Consider the following 26,734-nt stretch of genomic DNA (forward strand, 5'->3'; position numbering starts at 1 on the left):
CTCCCATTCCTCCCCTATCCCACTCCCATTCCTCCCCTATCACACTCCCATTCCTCCCCTATCCCACTCCCATTCCTCCCCTATCAAACTCCCATTCCTCCCCTATCAAACTCCCATTCCTCCCCTATCCCACTCCCATTCCTCCCCAATCCCCACTCCCATTCCTCCCCTATCACACTCCCATTCCTCCCCAATCCCCACTCCCATTCCTCCCCTATCCCCACTCCCATTCCTCCCCTATCACACTCCCATTCCTCCCCAATCCCCACTCCCATTCCTCCCCAATCCCCACTCCCATTCCTCCCCAATCCCCACTCCCATTCCTCCCCTATCACACTCCCATTCCTCCCCTATCCCACTCCCATTCCTCCCCTATCCCACTCCCATTCCTCCCCTATCCCACTCCCATTCCTCCCCTATCACACTCCCATTCCTCCCCTATCCCCACTCCCATTCCTCCCCTATCACACTCCCATTCCTCCCCTATCCCACTCCCATTCCTCCCCTATCCCACTCCCATTCCTCCCCTATCACACTCCCATTCCTCCCCAATCACACTCCCATTCCTCCCCTATCTCACTCCCATTCCTCCCCTATCACACTCCCATTCCTCCCCTATCCCCACTCCCATTCCTCCCCTATCACACTCCCATTCCTCCCCTATCTCACTCCCATTCCTCCCCTATCCCCACTCCCATTCCTCCCCTATCCCCACTCCCATTCCTCCCCTATCCCACCCCCATTCCTCCCCAATCCCCACTCCCATTCCTCCCCTATCACACTCCCATTCCTCCCCTATCCCACTCCCATTCCTCCCCTATCACACTCCCATTCCTCCCCAATCACACTCCCATTCCTCCCCAATCCCCACTCCCATTCCTCCCCTATCCCCACTCCCATTCCTCCCCAATCCCCACTCCCATTCCTCCCCTATCACACTCCCATTCCTCCCCTATCCCACTCCCATTCCTCCCCAATCCCCACTCCCATTCCTCCCCTATCCCACTCCCATTCCTCCCCAATCCCCACTCCCATTTGTCCCTTATCCCACTCCCGTTCCCCCCATATTCCACTCCCATTCCTCCCCTATCCCACTCCCATTCCTCCCCTATCCCCACTCCCATTCCTCCCATATCACACTCCCATTCCTCCCCTATCCCACTCCCATTCCTCCCCTATCACACTCCCTTTCCTCCCCTATCACACTCCCATTCCTCCCCTATCCCACTCTCATTCCTCCCCTATCCCACTCCCATTACTCCCCTATCCCACTCCCATTCCTCCCCTATCCCCACTCCCATTCCTCCCCTATCACACTCCCATTCCTCCCCTATCCCACTCCCATTCCTACCCTATCTCACTCCCATTCCTCCACTATCCCACTACAATTCCTCCCCTATCCCACTCCCATTCCTCCCCGATTCCACTCCCATTCCTCCCCAATCCCCACTCCCATTCGTCCCCTATCCAACACCCATTCCTCCCCTATCCCACTCCCATTCCTCCCCTATCCCACTCCCATTCCTCCCCTATCCCACTCCCATTCCTCCCCTATCCCACTCCAATTCCTCCCCTATCCCCACTCCCATTCCTCCCCTATCCCACTCCCATTCCTCCCCTATCCCCACTCCCATTCCTCCCCTATCCCACTCCCATTCCTCCCCTATCCCCAATCCCATTCCTCCCCTATCCCACTCCCATTCCTCCCCAATCCCCACTCCCATTCGTCCCTTATCCCACTCCCATTCCTCCCCTATCCCACTCCCATTCCTCCCCTATCCCACTCCCATTCCTCCCCTATCCCACTCCCATTCCTCCCCATCCCCACTCCCATTCATCCCCTATCCCACTCCCATTCCTCCCCATCCCCACTCCCATTCATCCCCTATCACACTCCCATTCCTCCCCTATCCCACTCCCATTCCTCCCCAATCCCCACTCCCATTCGTCCCCTATCCCACACCCATTCCTCCCCTATCCCACTCCCATTCCTCCCCTATCCCACTCCCATTCCTCCCCTATCCCACTCCCATTCCTCCCCAATCCCCACTGCCATTCCTCCCCGATTCCACTCCCATTCCTCCCCTATCCCACTCCCATTCCTCCCCTATCCCACTCCCATTCCTCCCCGATTCCACTCCCATTCCTCCCCGATCCCACTCCCATTCCTCCGCAATCCCCACTCCCATTCCTCCCCTATCCCCACTCCCATTCCTCCCCTATCCCACTCCCATTCCTCCCCATCCCCACTCCCATTCCTCCCCTATCCCACTCCCATTCCTCCCCTATCCCCACTCCCATTCCTCCCCTATCCCACTCCCATTCCTCCCCTATCCCACTCCCATTCCTCCCCAATCCCCACTCCCATTCCTCCCCGATTCCACTCCCATTCCTCCCCTATCCCACTCCCATTCCTCCCCGATTCCACTCCCATTCCTCCCCTATCCCACTCCCATTCCTCCCCAATCCCCACTCCCATTCCCCCCATATTCCACTCCCATTCCTCCCCGATCACACTCCCATTCCTCCCCTATCCCCACTCCCATTCCTCCCCTATCTTACTCCCATTCCTCCCCTATCACACTCCCATTCCTCCCCTATCCCACTCCCATTCCTCCCCGATCCCACTCCCATTCCTCCCCTATCCCCACTCCCATTCCGCCCCGATCCCCACTCCCATTCCTCCCCTATCTCACTCCCATTCCTCCCCTATCACACTCCCATTCCTCCCCGATTCCACTCCCATTCCTCCCCGATTCCACTCCCATTCCTCCCGTATCCCAATCCCATTCCTCTCCTATCCCACACCCATTCCTCCCCTATCCCACTCCCATTCCTCCCCTATCCCCACTCCCATTCCTCCCCTATCCCCACTCCCATTCCTCCCCTATCCCACTCCCATTCCTCCCCTATCCCACTCCCGTTCCCCCATATTCCACTCCCATTCCTCCCCGATTCCACTCCCATTCCTCCCCTGTCCCACTCCCATTCCTCCCCTATCCCACTCCCATTCCTCCCCAATCCCCACTCCCATTCCTCCCGATCCCACTCCCATTCCTCCCCTATCCCACTCCCATTCCTCCCCTATCCCCACTCCCATTCCTCCCCTATCCCCACTCCCATTCCTCCCCTATCCCCACTCCCATTCCTCCCCAATCCCCACTCCCATTCCTCCCCTATCCCCACTCCCATTCCTCCCCGATTCCAGTCCCATTCCTCCCCTATCCAACTCCCATTCCTCCCCTATCTCACTCCCATTCCTCCCCTATCCCACTCCCATTCCTTCCCTATCCCACTCCCGTTCCTCCCCGATCCCACTCCCATTCCTCCCCTATCCCACTCCCATTCCTCCCCTATCCCACTCCCATTCCTTCCCTATCCCACTCCCATTCCTCCCCTATCCCCTCTCCCATTCCTCCCCTATCCCACTCCCATTCCTCCCCTATCCCACTCCCGTTCCTCCCCGATCCCACTCCCATTCCTCCCCTATCCCACTCCCATTCCTCCCCTATCCCCACTCCCATTCCTCCCCTATCCCACTCCCATTCCTCTCCTATCCCACTCCCATTCCTCCCCTATCCCACTCCCATTCCTCCCCTATCCCACTCCCATTCCTCCCCTATCCCCACTCCCATTCCTCCCCTATCCCACTCCCATTCCTCCCCTATCCAAATCCCATTCCTCCCTATCCCACTCCCATTCCTCCCCTATCCCCACTCCCATTCCTCCCCTATCCCCACTCCCATTCCTCCCCTATCCCACTCCCGTTCCTCCCCGATCCCACTCCCATTCCTCCCCTATTCCCACTCCCGTTCCTTATCGATTCCACTCCCATTCCTCCCCGAATCCACTCCCATTCCTCCCCGATCACACTCCCATTCCTCCCCTATCCCACTCCCATACCTCTCCTATCCCACTCCCATTCCTACCCTATCCCACTCCCGTTCCTCCCCGATTCCACTCCCATTCCTCCCCTATCCCCACTACAATTCCTCCCCTATCCCACTCCCATTCCACCCCTATCCCACTCCCATTCCTCCCCTATCCCACTCCCGTTCCTCCCCTATTCCACTCCCATTCCTCCCCTAGCCCCACTACAATTCCTCCCCTATCCCACTCCCATTCCTCCCCTATCTCACTCCCATTCCTCCCCTATCCCACTCCCATTCCTCCCCGATTCCACTCCCATTCCTCCCCTATTCCCAATCCCATTCCTCCCCTATCCCCACTACCATTCCTCCCCTATCTCACTCCCATTCCTCCCCAATCCCCACTCCCATTCCTCCCCTATCCCACTCCCATTCCTCCCCTACCACACTCCCATTCCTCCCCTATCCCACTCCCATTCCTCCCCTATCCCCACTCCCATTCCTCCCCTATCCCACTCCCATTCCTCCCCAATCCCCACTCCCATTCCTCCCCTATCCCACTCCCATTCCTCCCCTATCCCACTCCCATTCCTCCCCTATCCCACTCCCATTCCTCCCCGATTCCACTCCCATTCCTCCCCTATCCCACTCCCATTCTCCCCTATCCCACTCCCATTCCTCCCCTATCCCACTCCCATTCCTCCCCTATCCCACTCCCATTCCTCCCCGATTCCACTCCCATTCCTCCCCTATCCCACTCCCATTCCTCCCCTATCCCACTCCCATTCCTCCCCTATCCCACTCCCATTCCTCCCCTATCCCCACTACCATTCCTCCCCTATCTCACTCCCATTCCTCCCCTATCCCACTCCCATTCCTCCCCTATCCCCACTACCATTCCTCCCCTATCCCACTCCCATTCCTCCCCTATCCCATTCCCGTTCCTCCCCTATCACAATCCCATTCCTCCCCTATCCCACTCCCGTTCCTCCCCTATCACACTCCCATTCCTCCCCTATCCCCACTCCCATTCCTCCCCTATCCCACTCCCGTTCCTCCCCTATCCCCACTCCCATTCCTCCCCTATCCCACTCCCATTCCTCCCCTATCCCACTCCCATTCCTCCCCTATCCCCATTAAATTCCTCCCCTATCCCCATCCCATTCCTCCCCTATCCCACTCCCATTCCTCCCCTATCCCACTCCCATTCCTCCCCTATCCCACTCCCATTCCTCCCCTATCCCACTCCCATTCCTCCCCTATCCCACTCCCATTCCTCCCCTATCCCACTCCCATTCCTCCCCTATCCCCATTAAATTCCTCCCCTATCCCCATCCCATTCCTCCCCTATCCCACTCCCATTCCTCCCCTATCCCACTCCCATTCCTCCCCGATTCCACTCTCATTCCTCCCCTATCCCACTCCCATTCCTCCCCTATCCCACTCCCGTTCCTCCCCGATTCCACTCTCATTCCTCCCCTATCACACTCCCATTCCTCCCCTATCCCACTCCCGTTCCTCCCCGTTTCCACTCCCATTCCTTCCCTATCACACTCCCATTCCTCCCCTATCCCACTCCCATTCCTCCCCTATCCCACTCCCATTCCTCCCCTATCACACTCCCATTCCTCCCCTATCCCACTCCCATTCCTCCCCTATCCCACTCCCATTCCTCCCCTATCCCCATTACAATTCCTCCCCGATCCCACTCCCATTCCTCCCCTATCCCACTCCCATTCCTCCCCGATTCCACTCCCATTCCTCCCCTATCCCACTCCCATTCTCCCCTATCCCACTCCCATTCCTCCCCTATCCCACTCCCATTCCTCCCCTATCTCACTCCCATTCCTCCCCTATCCCCATTATAATTCCTCCCCTATCCCCATCCCATTCCTCCCCTATCTCACTCCCATTCCTCCCCTATCCCACTCCCATTCCTCCCCTATCTCACTCCCATTCCTCCCCTATTCCCATCCCATTCCTCCCCTATCCCACTCCCATTCCTCCCCTATCTCACTCCCATTCCTCCCCTATCTCACTCCCATTCCTCCCCTATCTCACTCCCATTCCTCCCCTATCTCACTCCCATTCTTCCCCTATCCCCATTAAAATTCCTCCCCTATCACCATTACAATTCCTCCCCTATCTCACTCCCATTCCTCCCCTATCTCACTCCCATTCCTCCCCTATCCCACTCCCATTCCTCCCCAATCCCCACTCCCATTCCTCCCCAATCCCCACTCCCATTCCTCCCCTATCACACTCCCATTCCTCCCCTATCCCACTCCCATTCCTCCCCTATCACACTCCCATTCCTCCCCAATCCCCACTCCCATTCCTCCCCTATCCCACTCCCATTCCTCCCCTATCACACTCCCATTCCTCCCCAATCCCCACTCCCATTCCTCCCCTATCACACTCCCATTCCTCCCCTATCTCACTCCCATTCCTCCCCTATCCCACTCCCATTCTTCCCCTATCCCCATTACAATTCCTCCCCTATCCCACTCCCATTCCTCCCCTATCCCACTCCCATTCTTCCCCTATCCCCATTACAATTCCTCCCCTATCTCACTCCCATTCCTCCCCTATCTCACTCCCATTCCTCCCCTATCCCCATTACAATTCCTCCCCTATCCCCTGACCTGACCCAACTCTCATTGAGTCAATGTGCAGCAGGTGTGCATGTAATTATCATTCTATCCTCAATGCCCACCCTCAGCATCGGAAGTTTATCATCGAGGGACTCCTCCAGTTCGTGCAAACACTGAAAATCAGCTCACCATCTGACCAGTCAACGACACAAATACAATCACACACTGTAAATGTTCATCTCAGGGAATGCCTGAGCCTTACCTCATCATTCATTCATTTTCTGGAAGGCGCTCCAGCCATTTCATTCATAATTACACAAAGCGATTTCATATTCCAAATCTGTCTCCGTGCTCCAAATTAAGAGCTGCTCGAGAGCCTTGAAGTTATAAGTGAGAATTTGTTAAAGTTATGAAGACGACACTAATTAAAGAACCCTGCATTTATACAGTGCATGATCACATCTCTGAAACATTTCATAAGAACATAAGAACATAAGAAATAGGAGCAGGAGTAGGCCAATCGGCCCCTCGAGCCTGCTCCGCCATTCAATGAGATCATGGCTGATCTGATCCTAACCTCAAATCGAAATTCATGTCCAATTTCCTGCCCGCTCCCCGTAACCCCTAATTCCCTTTACTTCTAGGAAACTGTCTATTTCTGTTTTAAATTTATTTAATGATGTAGCTTCCACAGCTTCCTGGGGCAGCAAATTCCACAGACCTACTACCCTCTGAGTGAAGAAGTTTCTCCTCATCTCAGTTTTGAAAGAGCAGCCCCTTATTCTAAGATTATGCCCCCTAGTTCTAGTTTCACCCATCCTTGGGAACATCCTTACCGCATCCACCCGATCAAGCCCCTTCACAATCTTATATGTTTCAATAAGATCGCCTCTCATTCTTCTGAACTCCAATGAGTAGAGTCCCAATCTACTCAACCTCTCCTCATATGTCCGCCCCCTCATCCCCGGGATTAACCGAGTGAACCTTCTTTGAACTGCCTCGAGAGCAAGTATGTCTTTTCTTAAGTATGGAGACCAAAACTGTATGCAGTATTCCAGGTGCGGTCTCACCAATACCTTATATAACTGCAGCAATACCTCCCTGTTTTTATATTCTATCCCCCTAGCAATAAAAGCCAACATTGCGTTGGCCTTCTTGATCACCTGCTGCACCTTTCAAAACGCATCATGCACAATCTATTATTTTTTATGTGTAGTCACTGTTGTTATGTGGGCTAACAAGGCTGCCATGTTGTGCACAGCAAGATCCCACAAACAGCAATGAAATGAATGACCAGTTAATCTGCAGTTACGCACCTCGGGACATTTTACCACATTAAAAGCTCCATATAAATCCAAGTTGTTGTGATCTGTTTTTGATGGAAGTATTTGGCCAGGACACCAGGAGAACTCCATGGGATCTTTTATATCCACCTAAGAAAATTTAATGGCTCATCGGAAGGACGGCACCTCTGACAGTGCGGCACTCCCTCAGCCGGGATTATGGGTTTAGGTTTCTGGAGTGGGGATTCTGAGCCCACAACTTTCTGACTCAGAGGTGAGAGTGCTACCACTGAACCACACTAATACATGATTCTGTTACTACTTCCTGTAACGAACATCAGGTCTCAGTTGAAATCAATGCTGCATTTCCAGTTCGACCGGGGTTCGGTGTGTTGAGAACGCTCATTTCTCGGCAGTGGTGCAGCAGCTGTTTTGTTTCAGTCAGAGCTGATCAGCTGGAGAAGGGGACAATTATTTTGACTGTTCAAGACACAATGGGAATTGTATTTAGCACAGCACTTGGCTAAGCAGGAAGAGGAAGAAGAGCAGAGGCTCGACCCTTGAAGTGAAACCGCAGAGCAGCCACATAGTCCCCAGTGCATCAGCTGCACTATCCCCGTGCGGAGCTCCCCGGCAATGAGTGAGATATTTCCGCAGGTCTGCTTGCTTCCCAAGGGTGGGCATTTTGCCATTTGAGCCATGTACAGGAACCACATGGATCTTGACTTTAGCCGTAGGCAGCTGGTAGGCGAGCACCAGCACAAAATTAATCAGGCAAATGCCTGCTTTGCAGGGGTCTCGCGCGGCAACTTTACTTTGAGGCTATCCTCTGCGCCGTGATTATTTGAAGGGTAATGAAGAGTGGAATTTTAGCTGCTTCCACGGCTCACGATACACTTGTCGCACCCAGCGATAGAAGCAGAGCCTGGGTACGACGGGGCTCGTGCTAGGATAATCTTCGGGCTTACAGCTGGGATCTTGAGGTATCGCGACAGATATCTGGACCGATTGGGGAGGGCCTAAATTACAGCTCCCCCCTCCCCGGGCTCTAGAATGAACGTTGTCTGTTGCATGCCTCACAGTTTCATTCTGCAAAGAGGCCTCACCATGGAGCAAGGACGATAGAATCCAGAAGCCATGACGGAGCAGGAAAAGAAAGAAGAACTTCCATTTATATAGCGCCTTTCACAACCTCAGGATGTCCCAAAGCGCTTTACAGCCAATGAAGTACTTTCCAAGTGTAGTCACTGTTGTAATGTAGGAAACGCGGCAGACAATTTGCGCACAGCAAGATCCCACAAACAGCAATGTGATAATGGCCAGATAATCTGTTTCAGTGATGTTGGTTGAGGGATAAATATTGGCCCTGGACACCGGGGAGAACTCCCCCTGCTCTTCTTCCAATAGTGGGCATGGGATCTTTTACGTTCACCTGAGAGGGCAGACGGGGCCTCGGTTTAACATCTCATTCGAAAGACGGCACCTCCGACAGTGCAGCACTCCCTCAGTACTGCACTGAAGTGTCAGCCTGGATTATGTGCTCAAATCTCTGGAGTGGGGACTTAAATCCATGACCTTCTGACTCAGAGGCAAGAATCAAGGCTGACACCTTCAGGTTAGTAAACCATGCCATCAATGGGTGCCCGGCCTTGTGTAGCCAACATCATTCGTCTCTCCTCATTTGTACTCTGTGCTCCCTCTTCTAACTCACTATCACGATCAGTGGGACTGGTCACACTGGGTGAATGCCTTTTTGCTCTGAAAGCACGAAAGGTGTCAGGATGTTTGAAGTGAACTGGCATCACCCTGAACTTTCTCCTTTCCAAACATTCACCATCTCAATGGGCGTTTGAAATTCTTGCTGTGCAGATGCTTCCAGCTGTTTTGCATGATAACCTCCTCATTCACTTCAGCCTTCCTGCAGACAAGGTCCCCATCCTTGTACCTCATTCGTTCCTCAGCTCTGCCGCAGCACTGCGCTGGTTAATTTCCACTTCACGGTTTTCACGGGCGAGACATTTGCCAGGGCTGACTTTCTTTTATTTCCATTTATAGCGCGTCACGCATTTTAGTATTCCTCAGTCAACTCAGCTGCGGCCTTCAGGGCTGCCATCTTTGGCCAGATGTTCTCAACATCTGGAGGCGGTGTCGCACAGAATCGACTGAGCAATTCCTTCCGATGGCTGGTGAAGGGTTGGCGGAGGGGGGTTGAGGGGGGTTTGCAGGTGGCCCTACACCCAAGGCATGGTGCTTGTCAGTTGACACCCTCCCTGACTCAGAGCCCCGAACATCTGGCCATCAGAACAGGAGCTCCGCCCCCTTGCAGTCTCCGTTCTTGCAGTGAAACTGCTTGGGAAACAGCTGCACTGGCGGTGACACGTACAATGGCAACGCTTAACATAGCGCCAAAGTGACTAATTGCTGTGAACGGTTTCTGTACGGGTTTCTTGCTGTCCTTATGTTACAGTGCATACCATCCCTTTCTAAAACAAAGACAATAAAATGGCGAGGGTCTCGTGTGCACCATAATATTGAAAAAACCGGAGCACATCTCACTTAACCTTTGATTAACACAGAAATTCCTCGGCTTAAATGTTAACGATTTCAGTGAATTTTCAGCATCAGTATCACTCGGTTCCCATGTCCTCATCGGGTCGTTGCTTGGTTTTGAGTTGGCGATGCGAGATGTGATGTGTCAGTGTCAGGATGTCAGCTCAGTGAACACTCTGTACTGAGTGTGGTATATCAGTGCTGTAATAACAGGTGTGTTATATGATAATGTACTGAGGAGTGTGATATATCAGTGCTGTAATAACAGGTGTGTTATATGATAATGTACTGAGGAGTGTGATATATCAGTGCTGTAATAACAGGTGTGTTATATGATAATGTACTGAGGAGTGTGATATATCAGTGCTGTAATAACAGGTGTGTTATATGATAATGTACTGAGGAGTGTGGTATATCAGTGCTGTAATAACAGGTGTGTTATATGATAATGTACTGAGGAGTGTGGTATATCAGTGCTGCAATAACAGGTGTGTTATATGATAATGTACTGAGGATTGTGGTATATCAGTGCTGCAATAACAGGTGTGTTATATGATAATGTACTGAGGATTGTGGTATATCAGTACTGTAATGACAGATGTGTTATATGGGTACTGTACTGAGGAATGTGGTACATCAGTGCTGTAATGAAGGGTGTGTGATATGGATGTGTACTGAGTGTGGTATATCAGGGCTGTAATGAAGGGTGTGTTATATGGGTACTGTACTGAGGAGTGTGGTATATCAGGGCTGTAATGAAGGGTGTGTTATATGGGTACTGTACTGAGGAATGTGGTCTATCAGTGCTGTAATGAAGAGTGTGTTATATGGGTACTGTACTGAGGAATGTGGTCTATCAGGGCTGTAATGAAGGGTGTGTTATATGGGTACTGTATTGAGGAGTGTGGTATATCAGGGTTGTAATGAAGGGTGTGTTATATGGGTACTGTACTGAGGAATGTGGTCTATCAGGGTTGTAATGAAGGGTGTGTTATATGGGTACTGTACTGAGGAATGTGGTCTATCAGGGTTGTAATGAAGGGTGTGTTATATGGGTACTGTACTGAGGAGTGTGGTATATCAGGGCTGTAATGAAGGGTGTGTTATATGGGTACTGTACTGAGGAATGTGGTCTATCAGGGTTGTAATGAAGGGTGTGTTATATGGGTACTGTACTGAGGAATGTGGTCTATCAGGGTTGTAATGAAGGGTGTGTTATATGGGTACTGTACTGAGGAGTGTGGTCTATCAGTGCTGTAATGAAGGGTGTGTTATATGGGTACTGTACTGAGGAATATGGTATATCAGTGCTGTAATGAAGGGTGTGTTATATGGGTACTGTACTGAGGAGTGTGGTATATCAGTGCTGTAATGAAGGGTGTGTTATATGGGTACTGTACTGAGGAATGTGGTCTATCAGTGCTGTAATGAAGGGTGTGTTATATGGGTACTGTACTGAGGAATGTGGTCTATCAGGGTTGTAATGAAGGGTGTGTTATATGGGTACTGTACTGAGGAATGTGGTATATCAGGGCTGTAATGAAGGGTGTGTTATATGGGTACTGTACTGAGGAATGTGGTCTATCAGGGTTGTAATGAAGGGTGTGTTATATGGGTACTGTACTGAGGAATGTGGTATATCAGTGCTGTAATGAAGGGTGTGTTATACGGGTACTGTACTGAGGAATGTGGTCTATCAGGGCTGTAATGAAGGGTGTGTTATATGGGTACTGTACTGAGGAGTGTGGTATATCAGTGCTGTAATGAAGGGTGTGTTATATGGGTACTATACTGAGGAATGTGGTATATCAGGGCTGTAATGAACCGTGTGTTATATGGGTACTGGACTGAGGAATGTGGTCCATCAGGGTTGTAATGAAGGGTGTGTTATATGGGTACTGTACTGAGGAGTGTGGTATATCAGGGCTGTAATGAAGGGTGTGTTATATGGGTACTGTACTGAGGAGTGTGGTATATCAGTGCTGTAATGAAGGGTGTGTTATATGGGTACTGTACTGAGGAGTGTGGTATATCAGTGCTGTAATGAAGGGTGTGTTATATGGGTACTGGACTGAGGAGTGTGGTATATCAGGGCTGTAATGAACCGTGTGTTATATGGGTACTGTACTGAGGAATGTGGTCCATCAGGGTTGTAATGAAGGGTGTGTTATATGGGTACTGTACTGAGGAGTGTGGTATATCAGGGCTGTAATGAAGGGTGTGTTATATGGGTACTGTACTGAGGAGTGTGGTATATCAGGGCTGTAATGAAGGGTGTGTTATATGGGTACTGTACTGAGGAATATGGTACATCAGTGCTGTAATGAAGGGTGTGTTATATGGGTACTGTACTGAGGAATGTGGTCTATCAGTGCTGTAATGAAGGGTGTGTTATATGGGTACTGTACTGAGGAATGGGGTCTATCAGTGCTGTAATGAAGGGTGTGTTATATGGGTACTGTACTGAGGAGTGTGGTATATTAGTGCTGTAATGAAGGGTGTGTTATATGGGTACTGTACTGAGGAATGTGGTCTATCAGGGTTGTAATGAAGGGTGTGTTATATGGGTACTGTACTGAGGAATGTGGTCTATCGGGGCTGTAATGAAGGGTGTGTTATATGGGTACTGTACTGAGGAGTGTGGTATATTAGTGCTGTAATGAAGGGTGTGTTATATGGGTACTGTACTGAGGAATGTGGTCTATCAGTGCTGTAATGAAGGGTGTGTTATATGGGTACTGTACTGAGGAATGTGGTCTATCAGGGCTGTAATGAAGGGTGTGTTATATGGGTACTGCACTGAGGAGTGTGGTATATCAGTGCTGTAATGAAGGGTGTGTTATATGGGTACTGTACTGAGGAATGTGGTCTATCAGGGCTGTAATGAAGGGTGTGTTATATGGGTACTGTACTGAGGAATGTGGTCTATCAGGGTTGTAATGAAGGGTGTGTTATATGGGTACTGTACTGAGGAATGTGGTCTATCAGTGCTGTAATGAAGGGTGTGTTATATGGGTACTGTAGTGAGGAATGTGGTCTATCGGGGCTGTAATGAAGGGTGTGTTGTATGGGTACTGTACTGAGGAATGTGGTCTATCAGGGCTGTAATGAAGGGTGTGTTATATGGGTACTGTACTGAGGAATGTGGTCTATCAGGGTTGTAATGAAGGGTGTGTTATATGGGTACTGTACTGAGGAATGTGGTCTATCAGGGTTGTAATGAAGGGTGTGTTATATGGGTACTGTACTGAGGAATGTGGTATATCAGGGTTGTAATGAAGGGTGTGTTATATGGGTACTGTACTGAGGAGTGTGGTATATCAGTGCTGTAATGAAGGGTGTGTTATATGGGTACTGTACTGAGGAGTGTGGTATATCAGTGCTGCAATGAAGGGTGTGTTATATGGGTACTGTACTGAGGAATGTGGTCTATCAGGGTTGTAATGAAGGGTGTGTTATATGGGTACTGTACTGAGGAATGTGGTCTATCAGGGTTGTAATGAAGGGTGTGTTATATGGGTACTGTACTGAGGAGTGTGGTATATCAGTGCTGTAATGAAGGGTGTGTTATATGGGTACTGTACTGAGGAATGTGTTCTATCAGGGCTGTAATGAAGGGTGTGTTATATGGGTACTGTACTGAGGAATGTGGTATTTCAGTGCTGTAATGAAGGGTGTGTTATATGGGTACTGTACTGAGGAATGTGGTCTATCAGGGCTGTAATGAAGGGTGTGTTATATGGGTACTGCACTGAGGAGTGTGGTATATCAGTGCTGTAATGAAGGGTGTGTTATATGGGTACTGTACTGAGGAATGTGGTCTATCAGGGCTGTAATGAAGGGTGTGTTATATGGGTACTGTACTGAGGAATGTGGTCTATCAGGGTTGTAATGAAGGGTGTGTAATATGGGTACTGTACTGAGGAATGTGGTCTATCAGTGCTGTAATGAAGGGTGTGTTATATGGGTACTGTAGTGAGGAATGTGGTCTATCGGGGCTGTAATGAAGGGTGTGTTGTATGGGTACTGTACTGAGGAATGTGGTCTATCAGGGCTGTAATGAAGGGTGTGTTATATGGGTACTGTACTGAGGAATGTGGTCTATCAGGGTTGTAATGAAAGGTGTGTTATATGGGTACTGTACTGAGGAATGTGGTCTATCAGGGTTGTAATGAAGGGTGTGTTATATGGGTACTGTACTGAGGAATGTGGTATATCAGGGTTGTAATGAAGGGTGTGTTATATGGGTACTGTACTGAGGAGTGTGGTATATCAGTGCTGTAATGAAGGGTGTGTTATATGGGTACTGTACTGAGGAGTGTGGTATATCAGTGCTGCAATGAAGGGTGTGTTATATGGGTACTGTACTGAGGAATGTGGTCTATCAGGGTTGTAATGAAGGGTGTGTTATATGGGTACTGTACTGAGGAATGTGGTCTATCAGGGTTGTAATGACGGGTGTGTTATATGGGTACTGTACTGAGGAGTGTGGTATATCAGTGCTGTAATGAAGGGTGTGTTATATGGGTACTGTACTGAGGAATGTGTTCTATCAGGGCTGTAATGAAGGGTGTGTTATATGGGTACTGTACTGAGGAATGTGGTATATCAGTGCTGTAATGAAGGGTGTGTTATATGGGTACTGTACTGAGGAATGTGGTCTATCAGGGCTGTAATGAAGGGTGTGTTATATGGGTACTGTACTGAGGAGTGTGGTATATCAGTGCTGTAATGAAGGGTGTGTTATATGGGTACTGTACTGAGGAATGTGGTCTATCAGTGCTGTAATGACAGGTATATTATTTGGGTACTGTACTGAGGAATGTGGTATATCTGGGCTGTAATGACAGGTATATTATATGGGTACTGTACTGAGGAATGTGGTCTATCAGTGCTGTAATGAAGGGTGTGTTATACGGGTACTGTAATGAGGAATGTGGTCTATCAGGGTTGTAATGAAGGGTGTGTTATATGGGTACTGTGCTGAGGAGTGTGGTATATCAGGGCTGTAATGAAGGGTGTGTTATATGGGTACTGTACTGAGGAATGTGGTACATCAGTGCTGTAATGAAGGGTGTGTTATATGGGTACTGTACTGAGGAATGTGGTCTATCAGGTTTGTAATGAAGGGTGTGTTATATGGGGACTGTACTGAGGAATGTGGTCTATCAGTGCTGTAATGAAGGGTGTGTTATATGGGTACTGTACTGAGGAGTGTGGTCTATCAGGGCTGTAATGAAGGGTGTGTTATATGGGTACTGTACTGAGGAATGTGGTCTATCAGGATTGTAATGAAGGGTGTGTTATATGGGTACTGTACTGAGGAATGTGGTCTATCGGGGCTGTAATGAAGGGTGTGTTATATGGGTACTGTACTGAGGAGTGTGGTATATTAGTGCTGTAATGAAGGGTGTGTTATATGGGTACTGTACTGAGGAGTGTGGTATATCAGGGTTGTAATGAAGGGTGTGTTATATGGGTACTGTACTGAGGAATGTGGTCTATCAGGGCTGTAATGAAGGGTGTGTTATATGGGTACTGTACTGAGGAATGTGGTCTATCAGTGCTGTAATGAAGGGTGTGTTATATGGGTACTTTACTGAGGAGTGTGGTATATTAGTGCTGTAATGAAGGGTGTGTTATATGGGTACTGTACTGAGGAATGTGGTCTATCAGTGCTGTAATGAAGGGTGTGTTATATGGGTACTGTACTGAGGAGTGTGGTGTATCAGTGCTGTAATGAAGGGTGTGTTATATGGGTACTGTACTGAGGAATGTGGTCTATCAGTGCTGTAATGAAGGGTGTGTTATATGGGTACTGTACTGAGGAGTGTGGTATATCAGTGCTGTAATGAAGGGTGTGTTATATGGGTACTGTACTGAGGAATGTGGTCTATCAGTGCTGTAATGAAGGGTGTGTTATATGGGTACTGTACTGAGGAGTGTGGTATATCAGTGCTGTAATGAAGGGTGTGTTATATGGGTACTGTACTGAGGAATGTGCTCTATCAGTGCTGTAATGAAGGGTGTGTTATATGGGTACTGTACTGAGGAATGTGGTCTATCAGTGCTGTAATGAAGGGTGTGTTATATGGGTACTGTACTGAGGAATGTGGTCTATCAGGTTTGTAATGAAGGGTGTGTTATATGGGTACTGTACTGAGGAATGTGGTCTATCAGGGTTGTAATGAAGGGTGTGTTATATGGGTACTGTACTGAGGAATGTGCTCTATCGGGGCTGTAATGAAGGGTGTGTTATATGGGTACTGTACTGAGGAATGTGGTCTATCAGTGCTGTAATGAAGGGTGTGTTATATGGGTACTGTACTGAGGAGTGTGGTATATCAGGGTTGTAATGAAGGGTGTGTTATATGGGTACTGTACTGAGGAATGTGGTCTATCGGGGCTGTAATGAAGGGTGTGTTATATGGGTACTGTACTGAGGAATGTGGTCTATCAGGGTTGTAATGAAGGGTGTGTCATATGGGTACTGTACTGAGGAATGTGCTCTATCGGGGCTGTAATGTAGGGTGTGTTATATGGGTACTGTACTGAGGAGTGTGGTATATTAGTGCTGTAATGAAGGGTGTGTTATATGCGTACTGTACTGAGGAATGTGGTCTATCGGGGCTGTAATGAAGGGTGTGTTATATGGGTACTGTACTGAGGAATGTGGTCTATCAGGGTTGTAATGAAGGGTGTGTCATATGGGTACTGTACTGAGGAATGTGCTCTATCGGGGCTGTAATGAAGGGTGTGTTATATGGGTACTTTACTGAGGAATGTGGTCTATCAGGGTTGTAATGTAGGGTGTGTTATATGGGTACTGTACTGAGGAGTGTGGTATATCAGTGCTGTAATGAAGGGTGTGTTATATGGGTACTGTACTGAGGAGTGTGGTATATCAGTGCTGTAATGAAGGGTGTGTTATATGCGTACTGTACTGAGGAGTGTGGTATATCAGGGCTGTAATGAAGGGTGTGTTATATGCGTACTGTACTGAGGAGTGTGGTATATCAGGGCTGTAATGAAGGGTGTGTTATATGCGTACTGTACTGAGGAATGTGGTCTGTCAGCGCTACATCGAGTTACATCGAGTCTACACCACAGAAACAGGCCATTCGGCCCAACTGGTCTATGCCGACGTTTATGCTCCACATGAGCCTCCTCCCTCCCTACTTCATCTCACCCTATCACCATATCCTTCCATTCCTCTCTCCCTCATGTGTTTATCCAGCTTCCCCTTAAATCCGTCTGCACTATTCGCATGAACTAATTCTTGTGGGAGCGAGTTCCACTCTCTGGGTAAAGAAGTTTCTCCTGAATTCCCTATTGGATTTATTCGTGACTATCTTATATTTATGGCCCTAGTTTGGTCTCCCCCACAAGTGGAAACATTTTCTCTACATCTACCCTATCAAACCCTTTCATAATCTTAAAGACCTCAATCAGGTCACCCCTCAGACTTCTCTTTTCTCGAGAAAAGAACCCCAGCCTGTTCAATCTTTCCTGATAAGGATAGAAGCTCTCAGTTCTGGTATCATCCTTGTGAATCTTTTTTGCACCTTCTCCGGTGTCTCGATGTCCTTTTTATAATATGGAGACCAAAACTGTGCACAATACTCCAAGTGTAGTCTAACCAAGGTTCTGTACAAGTTTAAAATAATGGGCTCGATTTTTGCACCCGCGATCGGGTGCGCTCCTGGCTGGGGGGCTACGAAAATCAGGGATTCCCGGGGTGGGTCCGGAGCCCGGCTCCAACCCGCCCACTTCCGGGTTCCCCAGTGACGCGCTGACATGCGCGCGCAGCCCCCGCATGTGGGACTCCCACCGGCAATTAAAGCCAGCGGGGTGCCACTTAAAGTAATTGAACAGGTATTTCAGGTCGTTTACAGACCTGATTGACCTGATATTTTAGCAGGGGTGGGATTTTGCAACTGACTAGGACTGTTTCCCACACTGGGGGAAACACTCCCAGTTCAAATGGACGTGTTGCAGCCATCAGCCTGTGGCAGCTGCAAAGGTCCATTTGACAGGTCGGTGGGGGAGACCCTCACTCATTGCAGGAGGCCACTCTGTCACTTGGGACAAAGTTTGGCCTCCACCACCCTCCTCCTAACACAAAAATTCACCAACTTGCACACTTACCTCGGTGTCCAGACACATGTACCTACCTTGCGGACCCCCTCAGATGTACATCTTGCGGATGGGAGCCGCCGTAGCTGCAGTCATGACCTCCTCGGAGGGCGAACAGCATCACCAGCCTCGCCATCCATGCCGTCTACCTCTGACACGTGGAGCTCCACAACAGAGCGCTGTGACACATCCACCTGCACAGCAGGAGGGAGGGCAACCGCAGAGAGAGATGCGTCGCAGAGGGCACTACCCTCGCCACAGGGTCCACAGACCGAGGCTCAGCTTCCTGGACCTCTCTGAGCAGCAGTGCACACGGAGGTTCTGAGTCACTCGACATGTAGTCGTGGACATCTGGATCCTCCTTCATGCCGAGCTGCTCCTGGCTGGCCCGAGCACCATCTTCTTACCTGCCGCTGTCAAAGTCACCACTGCCCTCGACAACTTCTCCTCCGCATCCTTCCAGGGTGCAACCGGGGACATCGCCGACGTCTCTCAGTCGTCTGCACAAAAGAGCCCTGCAAATACACCTACACCCACTCTGCAGTGACACAATCGGTGGCATCAGGTGTGGGTCTTCATAGTGATACCCAGGAGCGGGCATTATTGCACAAACCAGACAAGATTCGCGAAGACATGGCAGTAGTGGTGCCAATATAATATGTAATGTGAGTTGCTCAGAAATTAAATATAAGTAACAACCATGACAAGCCCTCAAACACCCTTGTGCATCCCCTTCATGCTCACGACACGTCTGCCTTACGCTGCCTACTGCACATATGTGATGCATGCCCTGTGGCTGCAGCACAGGTAGTGGCAGGTTGAGTGAGGCTGGCCGTGAGAGAGATGCACGAGAGGGTGAGTATGAGATAGAGCCATGAGATTGTATGAGGATTGGGTTGAGTGGTAGTGGCGGGATGAGTACTGGCGAGGTGAGTAAGTGCAGGTAAGATGAGGATGAGCTTTGAGTGGGTATGAGGGGTGATGTGACAGAGTAGTGTTGGCAGTGCAGAAGGAGATGTGGGGTGGGGGCAGTGATGTGGCAGACGGAGCGTAGGGGAATGAGTAAGTGTTCTCACTTTGGCTGACCTACTGAGGTCATTGGAGCGCCTCCTGCACTGTATGCAGGTGGGCGATATGTTGGTGGTGCTGGTGACCTCCTCTGCCACCTCGAGCCAGGCCTTCCTGGTGGCAGAGGCAGGCCGCTTCCTCCCGCCCGCCGGGGGGAAGATCTCTGTCCTCCCTCTCCTCCTCACCCCATCTAATGATACCTGGAGTGAGGCATGAATAAACTGGGAGCAGCCTTCCCCCTGGGCTGCTCCATGCTGTAATTTTTGCTGTTTGTTGCAGCATCAGTCAGTGGAGGACTGCCCCTTTAAATAGAGCTCCTCCAGCTGACAGATCTTACTGCGCATGCGCAGCCCGCCCACCGCGCAGATCAGCAGCGGGGAACCCGGAACAAGAGGTAAGTGGATCCAATCAGCCTGCGATCGCGCGCGGGGCAGACTGATTTCACCGGGCGCGTTACCCACGCGCCCAATCGCCCCCCCGTCCGCGAACCCGCCGCCCTGGTAATATCGGGCCCATTGTATCTGCTTTTCAATTCTATCCCTCTGGAAATGAACCCCAGTGTTTGGTTTGCTTTTTTTAATGGCCTCCGTTACTACTTTTAGTGATTTGTGTGTACGTACTCCGAGGTCCCTCTACCCCATTTAGACTCTTATTATCCAAACAATATGTGGCCCCCTTATTCTTCCTACCAAAATACACCACCTCACACTTATCTATATTGAAATTTATTTGCCAATTACACACCCATTCTGTAAGTTTATTGATGTCTTCCTGTATTTTGTCGCAGTCCTCCTCAGTATTAACTGTACCCCCCAATTTGGTGTCGTCTGCAAATTTTCAAATTGTACTTCCGATTCCCGAGTCCAAATCGTTGATGTAAATGGTGAACAACAGTGGTCCCAGCACCGATCCCTGTGGAACACACTTCCCACCTTTTGCCAGTCTGAGGAACTACCTTTAACCCCTACTCTCTGTTTTCTGTTTTGTAGCCAGCTTGCTATCCATTCTGCTACCTGTCCTGATTCCACATGCTCTGACCTTAGTCAGGAGTCTACAATGCGGTACCTTATCGAAGGCCTTTTGAAAATCCAAATATATTACATCTACTGCATTACCCTTATCTACCCTTTCTGTTACTTCTTCATAGAATCTAATAAGGTTGGTCGAGCATGACTTTCCCTTTTGAAATCCGTGCTGACTATTCCTTATTATATTTTCGGTTTCTAGATGTTTTTCTATTACATCTTTGAGTAAAGATTCCATGATCTTTCCTACCACCGATGTTAAGCTAATTGGTCCATAGTTCCCTGGACTGGTTCTATCTCCCTTTTTAAATATAGGAATCACATTATCTGTCCACCAGTCCTCTGGCACTATTCCCTGTTCTAGTGAATTTTTATATATATGTAATAGTCCCTCTGCTATCTCCTCCCTAACTTCTTTTAATATGCACTGAGGTAATCCATCCAGACCAGGGGTTTTATCCTCTTTAAGTTTGGTTAGTTTATTAATTATCTACCCCCTTTCTATCTCAAATGTCTTTATATCTTTTTAAATCTCTTCCTCTAATGTCAATCCCACCTTGTTAATCTCCCGGGTAAATACTGAGGCAAAGTAATTATTCATTATTTCTGCCCTTTCACTGTCATTACCTGTGAGTTTATCGTGTGTATCCCTCAGTGGCCCTATCCCTATCCTGATTTTCCTTTTATTATTTATGTATCTGTAGAATTCTTTACTATTGCTTTTTATACTCCTTGTTAATTTAATTTCGTAGTTCCTCTTTACTTTCCTAATTGTTTTTTTGATTCTTTGCTAACCTCTTCATATTCCCTTTTATCATCCTCTCCCTTATTCTCTTAGTGAATGCCTTTTTCATTAGTTTCATTTCTGCATTATTTCTTTATTCATCCATAATGTTTCATTATTGGCTAGTTTGATCTTGTTTTTTAGTGGGATATATTTCTCTGGAATTTTATTGATCACCGTTTTAAATATTTCTCACTGCTGTTCTATCTCTTTGTTTGTCAATATTTTTTTCCAGTTTATTTTCCCAAGTTCCTTTCTCATTCCCTCAAAATTAGCTTTTTTTCCAATCTATTACTTTGGTCTTTGTCTTACTTATGTCTTTCTCAATCATTATCTTAAACCTTATTATGTTGTGATCGCTATTGCCTAGATGTTCCCCACACTTCCTTCTCTTATCTGCTCCTGTTCATTTCCCATTACTAGATCCAGCAGTGATTCCTTTTGTTGGGCTTCTCACATACTGGATATGAAAGGAGTCCTAGACACATTGTAAAAACTCCATTCCCTTTTCCCCTTTCACTGCTTATTCTTGCCAGTTTATTTGGGAGTAGTTACAGTGCTGTAATGAAGGGTGTGTTATATTGGTGCTGCACTGAATGTGCTGAATCAGTACTGTAATGAAGGGTGTGTTATATTGGTGCTGTACTGAATGTGCTGAATCAGTACTGTAATGACAGGTGTGTCATATGGGTGCTGTACTGAGGAGTGTGGTATATCTGTGCTGCAATGAGGGACATGGTATATTAGGGCTGTAATGAAAGATGTGGCATATCAGGGCTGTACTGAGGAGTGTGGTATATCAGGGCTATAATGAGGGATGTGGTATATCAGGGCTGTAATGAAGGATGTGGTCTATCAGTGTAAGGAGTTGTACAACACCAGGTCACTGTGTGATTTCAAATAAAGCTGTTGGACTATAACCTGATGTTGTACGACTCCGTACATTTGTCCACCCCAGTCCATCACCGGCATCTCCACATCGTGGTATATCAGGGCTGTAATGAAGGATGTGGTACATCAGGGCTGTAATGAAGGATGTGGTATATTAGGGCTGTAATGAAGGATGTGGTACATCAGGGCTGTACTGAGGAGTGTGGCATATCAGGGCTATAATGAGGGATGTGGTATATCAGGGCTGTAATGAGGAATATGGTATATCAGGGCTGTAATGAGGGATGTGGTGTATCAGGGCTGTAATGAGGAATATGGTATATCAGGGCTGTAATGAGGGATGTGGTGTATCAGGGCTGTAATGAGGAATATGGTATATCAGGGCTGTAATGAGGGATGTGGTGTATCAGGGCTGTAATGAGGGATGTGGTGTATCAGGGCTGTAATGTGGGATGTGGTATCGTGGGCTGTAATGAAGGATGTGGTATATCAGGGCTGTAATGAGGAATATGGTATATCAGGGCTGTAATGAGGGATGTGGTGTATCAGGGCTGTAATGTGGGATGTGGTATATCAGGACTGTAATGAAGGTTGTTGCATATCAGGGCTGTACTGAGGAGTGTGGCATATCAGGGCTATAATGAAGGATGTGGTATATCAAGGCTGTAATGAAGGATGTGGTAAATCAGGGCTGTAACAAAGGATGAGGTACATCAGGGCTGCAACGAAGGATGTGGTATATCAGGGCTGTAATGAAGGATGTGGTAAATCAGGGCTGTAACAAAGGATGAGGTACATCAGGGCTGTAACGAAGGATGTGGTATATCAGGGCTGTAATGAAGGATGTGGTAAATCAGGGCTGTAATGAAGGATGTGGTAAATCAGGGCTGTAATGAAGGATGTCGTATATCAGGGCTGTAATGAAAGATGTCGTATATCAGGGCTGTAATGAGAGGTGCAGTAAATTAGTGTTATAATAAGAGATATGGTTTATCAATGTTGTAATGGGAAGTGTGGTATATTGGTGTGATAATGAAGGATGTGGTATGTTAATGCTGTAACGAGAGGTGGGTGCATTGCGATACTTTCTGCAGTGAGTTTGTTCATAGCCTTGGATACACAGGTACATACAACGTAAATCACACAGTCTTTGAACAGAAAGAAACATGAACATATACTGGTCTCCTCAGCAGTACTAGGGCCGATGTTCCTGACCCATGCTCCTGGGAAATGCCCAGCCCCCAAGGGCAAAGGTCAGGAAAAGGAGGCAGAGGCCTGGTTCACTAGGCTTTTCGGGGCTTTCCTGTGTGGATGGAGACATTGAAATGGAGTGGAAGCAGCCACACCTGGCTTCCCGCCTCATTCTCCAGTGTGATCGCTGGCTGGCCCCAACACAGGAGTGTCCAGAAAACATGGCGCTATGGCCAGCCCATAATCCCCCGCCAACCGCAGGGTCCTGGGGCAGCCAAAGAAAGGAGGTAAGAATTTTTAAACTGCTAACATCCCCAAAGAGCCTCCTTCAGCACCCAGAAGGTCCTGTTCTCTCAGGCCCAAATTTCAGCTGCTCCTGACTCTCCTGCCACTTCCGCTGGCATTAGGCCAAGCCAGGACTGCAGTCATGGCCTGGGACAGGATAGGCCAGCTCCCTGTGCGGTGTCAGGGTGCGGTCAGGGAGGGGGAAGGAAAATCTGCCACAGTAGCTGTTAAAATTATGTTGAGAGTCGGTTCAATTAAAATGAGTTTCTTCAGGCCCAGCTGAGTCTCGACACTGTCTGAACTGTCGGGGGTGCTGAACCAAACTTTGCTTTTCTCCTTCAGGTTCTCCAGAAAATTGGCAAAACCATGGAAACAAAAGATGAACAGTTTGAGCAGTGCGCAAACAGCTTCCACAAACAACAGGTACCATACCATCCTCCTTAGCAATGGGTACTGTACCATCCTCCTTAGCAATGGGTACTGTACCATCCTCCTCAGCAATGGGACTGTACCATCCTCCTTAGCAATGGGTACTGTACCATCCTCCTTAGCAATGGGTACTGTACCATCCTCCTTAGCAATGGGTACTGTACCATCCTCCTTAGCAATGGGTACTGTACCATCCTCCTTAGCAATGGGTACTGTACCATCCTCCTTAGCAATGGGTACTGTACCATCCTCCTTAGCAACAGGTGCTGTACCATCCTCCTTAGCAATGGGTACTGTACCATCCTCCTTAGCAATGGGTACTGTACCATCCTCCTTAGCAATGGGTACTGTACCATCCTCCTTAGCAATGGGTACTGTACCATCCTCCTTAGCAACAGGTACTGTACCATCCTCCTTAGCAATGGGTACTGTACCATCCTCCTTAGCAATGGGGACTGTACCATCCTCCTTAGCAACAGGTACTGTACCATCCTCCTGAGCAATGGGTACTGTACCATCCTCCTTAGCAATGGGTACTGTACCATCCTCCTTAGCAATGGGTACTGTACCTTCCTCCTTCGCAATGGGTACTGTACCATCCTCCTGAGCAATGGGTACTGTACCATCCTCCTTAGCAACAGGTACTGCACCATCCTCCTTAGCAATGGGTACTGTACCATCCTCCTGAGCAATGGGTACTGTACCATCCTCCTTAGCAACAGGTACTGCACCATCCTCCTTAGCAATGGGTACTGTACCATCCTCCTTAGCAACGGGTACTGTACCATCCTCCTTAGCAACAGGTACTGCACCATCCTCCTTAGCAATGGGTACTGTACCATCCTCCTGAGCAATGGGTACTGTACCATCCTCCTTAGCAATGGGTACTGTACCATCCTCCTTAGCAGTGGGTACTGTACCATCCTCCTTAGCAATGGATACTGTACCATCCTCCTCAGCAATGGGTGCTGTACCATCCTCCTTAGCAATGGGTACTGTACCATCCTCCTTAGCAATGGGTACTGCACCTTCCTCCTTAGCAATGGGTACTGTACCATCCTCCTTAGCAATGGATACTGTACCATCCTCCTTAGCAATGGGTACTGTACCATCCTCCTTAGCAATGGATACTGTACCATCCTCCTTAGCAATGGATACTGTACCATCCTCCTTAGCAATGGGTACTGTACCATCCTCCTTAGCAATGGGTACTGTACCATCCTCCTTAGCAATGGGTACTGTACCATCCTCCTTAGCAATGGGTACTGTACCATCCTCCTCAGCAATGGGGACTGTACCATCCTCCTTAGCAATGGGTACTGTACCATCCTCCTTAACAATGGGTACTGTACCATCCTCCTTAGCAACGGGTACTGTACCATCCTCCTTAGCAATGGATACTGTACCTTCCTCCTGAGCAATGGATACTGTACCATCCTCCTTAGCAATGGATACTGTACCTTCCTCCTGAGCAATGGGTACTGTACCATCCTCCTTAGCAATGGGTACTGTACCATCCTCCTTAGCAACAGGTACTGTACCGTCCTCCTGAGCAACAGGTACTGTACCTTCCTCCTGAGCAATGGGTACTGTACCATCCTCCTCAGCAATGAGTACTGTACCATCCTCCTTAGCAATGGGTACTGTACCATCCTCCTTAGCAATGGGTACTGTACCATCCTCCTTAGCAATGGGTACTGTACCATCCTCCTTAGCAATGGGTACTGTACCATCCTCCTTAGCAATGAGTACTGTACCATCCTCCTTAGCAATGGGTACTGTACCATCCTCCTCAGCAACAGGTACTGTACCATCCTCCTTAGCAACAGGGACTGTACCATCTTCCTTAGCAACAGGGACTGTACCTTCCTCCTTAGCAATGGGTACTGTACCATCCTCCTTAGCAACAGGTACTGTACCATCCTCCTTAGCAACAGGTACTGTACCATCCTCCTTAGCAACAGGGACTGTACCATCCTCCTTAGCAATGGGTACTGTACCATCCTCCTCAGCAATGGGGACTGTACCTTCCTCCTTAGCAATGGGTACTGTACCATCCTCCTTAGCAATGGGTACTGTACCATCCTCCTTAGCAATGGGTACTGTACCATCCTCCTTAGCAATGGGTACTGTACCAGCCTCCTCAGCAATGGGTACTGTACCTTCCTCCTTAGCAATGGGTACTGTACCAGCCTCCTTAGCAACAGGTACTGTTCCTTCCTCCTTAGCAACAGGTACTGTACCTTCCTCCTTAGCAATGGGTACTGTACCAGCCTCCTTAGCAACAGGTACTGTACCATCCTCCTTAGCAATGGGTACTGTACCAGCCTCCTTAGCAACAGGTACTGTACCATCCTCCTTAGCAATGGGTACTGTACCATCCTCCTTAGCAATGGGTACTGTACCATCCTCCTTAGCAATGGGTACTGTACCATCCTCCTCAGCAATGGGTACTGTTCCATCCTCCTTAGCAATGGGTACTGTACCAGCCTCCTTAGCAACAGGTACTGTACCTTCCTCCTTAGCAATGGGTACTGTACCATCCTCCTTAGCAATGGGTACTGTACCTTCCTCCTTAGCAATGGGTACTGTACCATCCTCCTTAGCAATGGGTACTGTACCATCCTCC

The 26,734-nt window shown here is 48.9% G+C and overlaps 1 protein-coding gene across 2 annotated transcripts in view; it reads left to right on the forward strand.

The window, feature by feature from the left end:
• The window catches only part of LOC137307323 (amphiphysin-like), a 187,126-nt gene that overhangs the window by 34,056 nt on the left and 126,336 nt on the right, over nt 1-26,734 (forward strand). Inside the window, exon 2 of one of the 2 annotated variants that reach the window (XM_067976797.1) lies at nt 24,019-24,099. The exons of the other annotated variant lie outside the window; for it this stretch is intronic. Within the exon in view, the coding sequence (XP_067832898.1) occupies nt 24,019-24,099 (81 nt within the window). The remainder of the gene's footprint in view (nt 1-24,018; nt 24,100-26,734) is intronic. 2 annotated transcript variants of the gene reach the window in all.

The sequence above is a fragment of the Heptranchias perlo genome, chromosome X (assembly GCF_035084215.1).
Source record: "Heptranchias perlo isolate sHepPer1 chromosome X, sHepPer1.hap1, whole genome shotgun sequence".
Classification (NCBI taxonomy): domain Eukaryota; kingdom Metazoa; phylum Chordata; class Chondrichthyes; order Hexanchiformes; family Hexanchidae; genus Heptranchias; species Heptranchias perlo.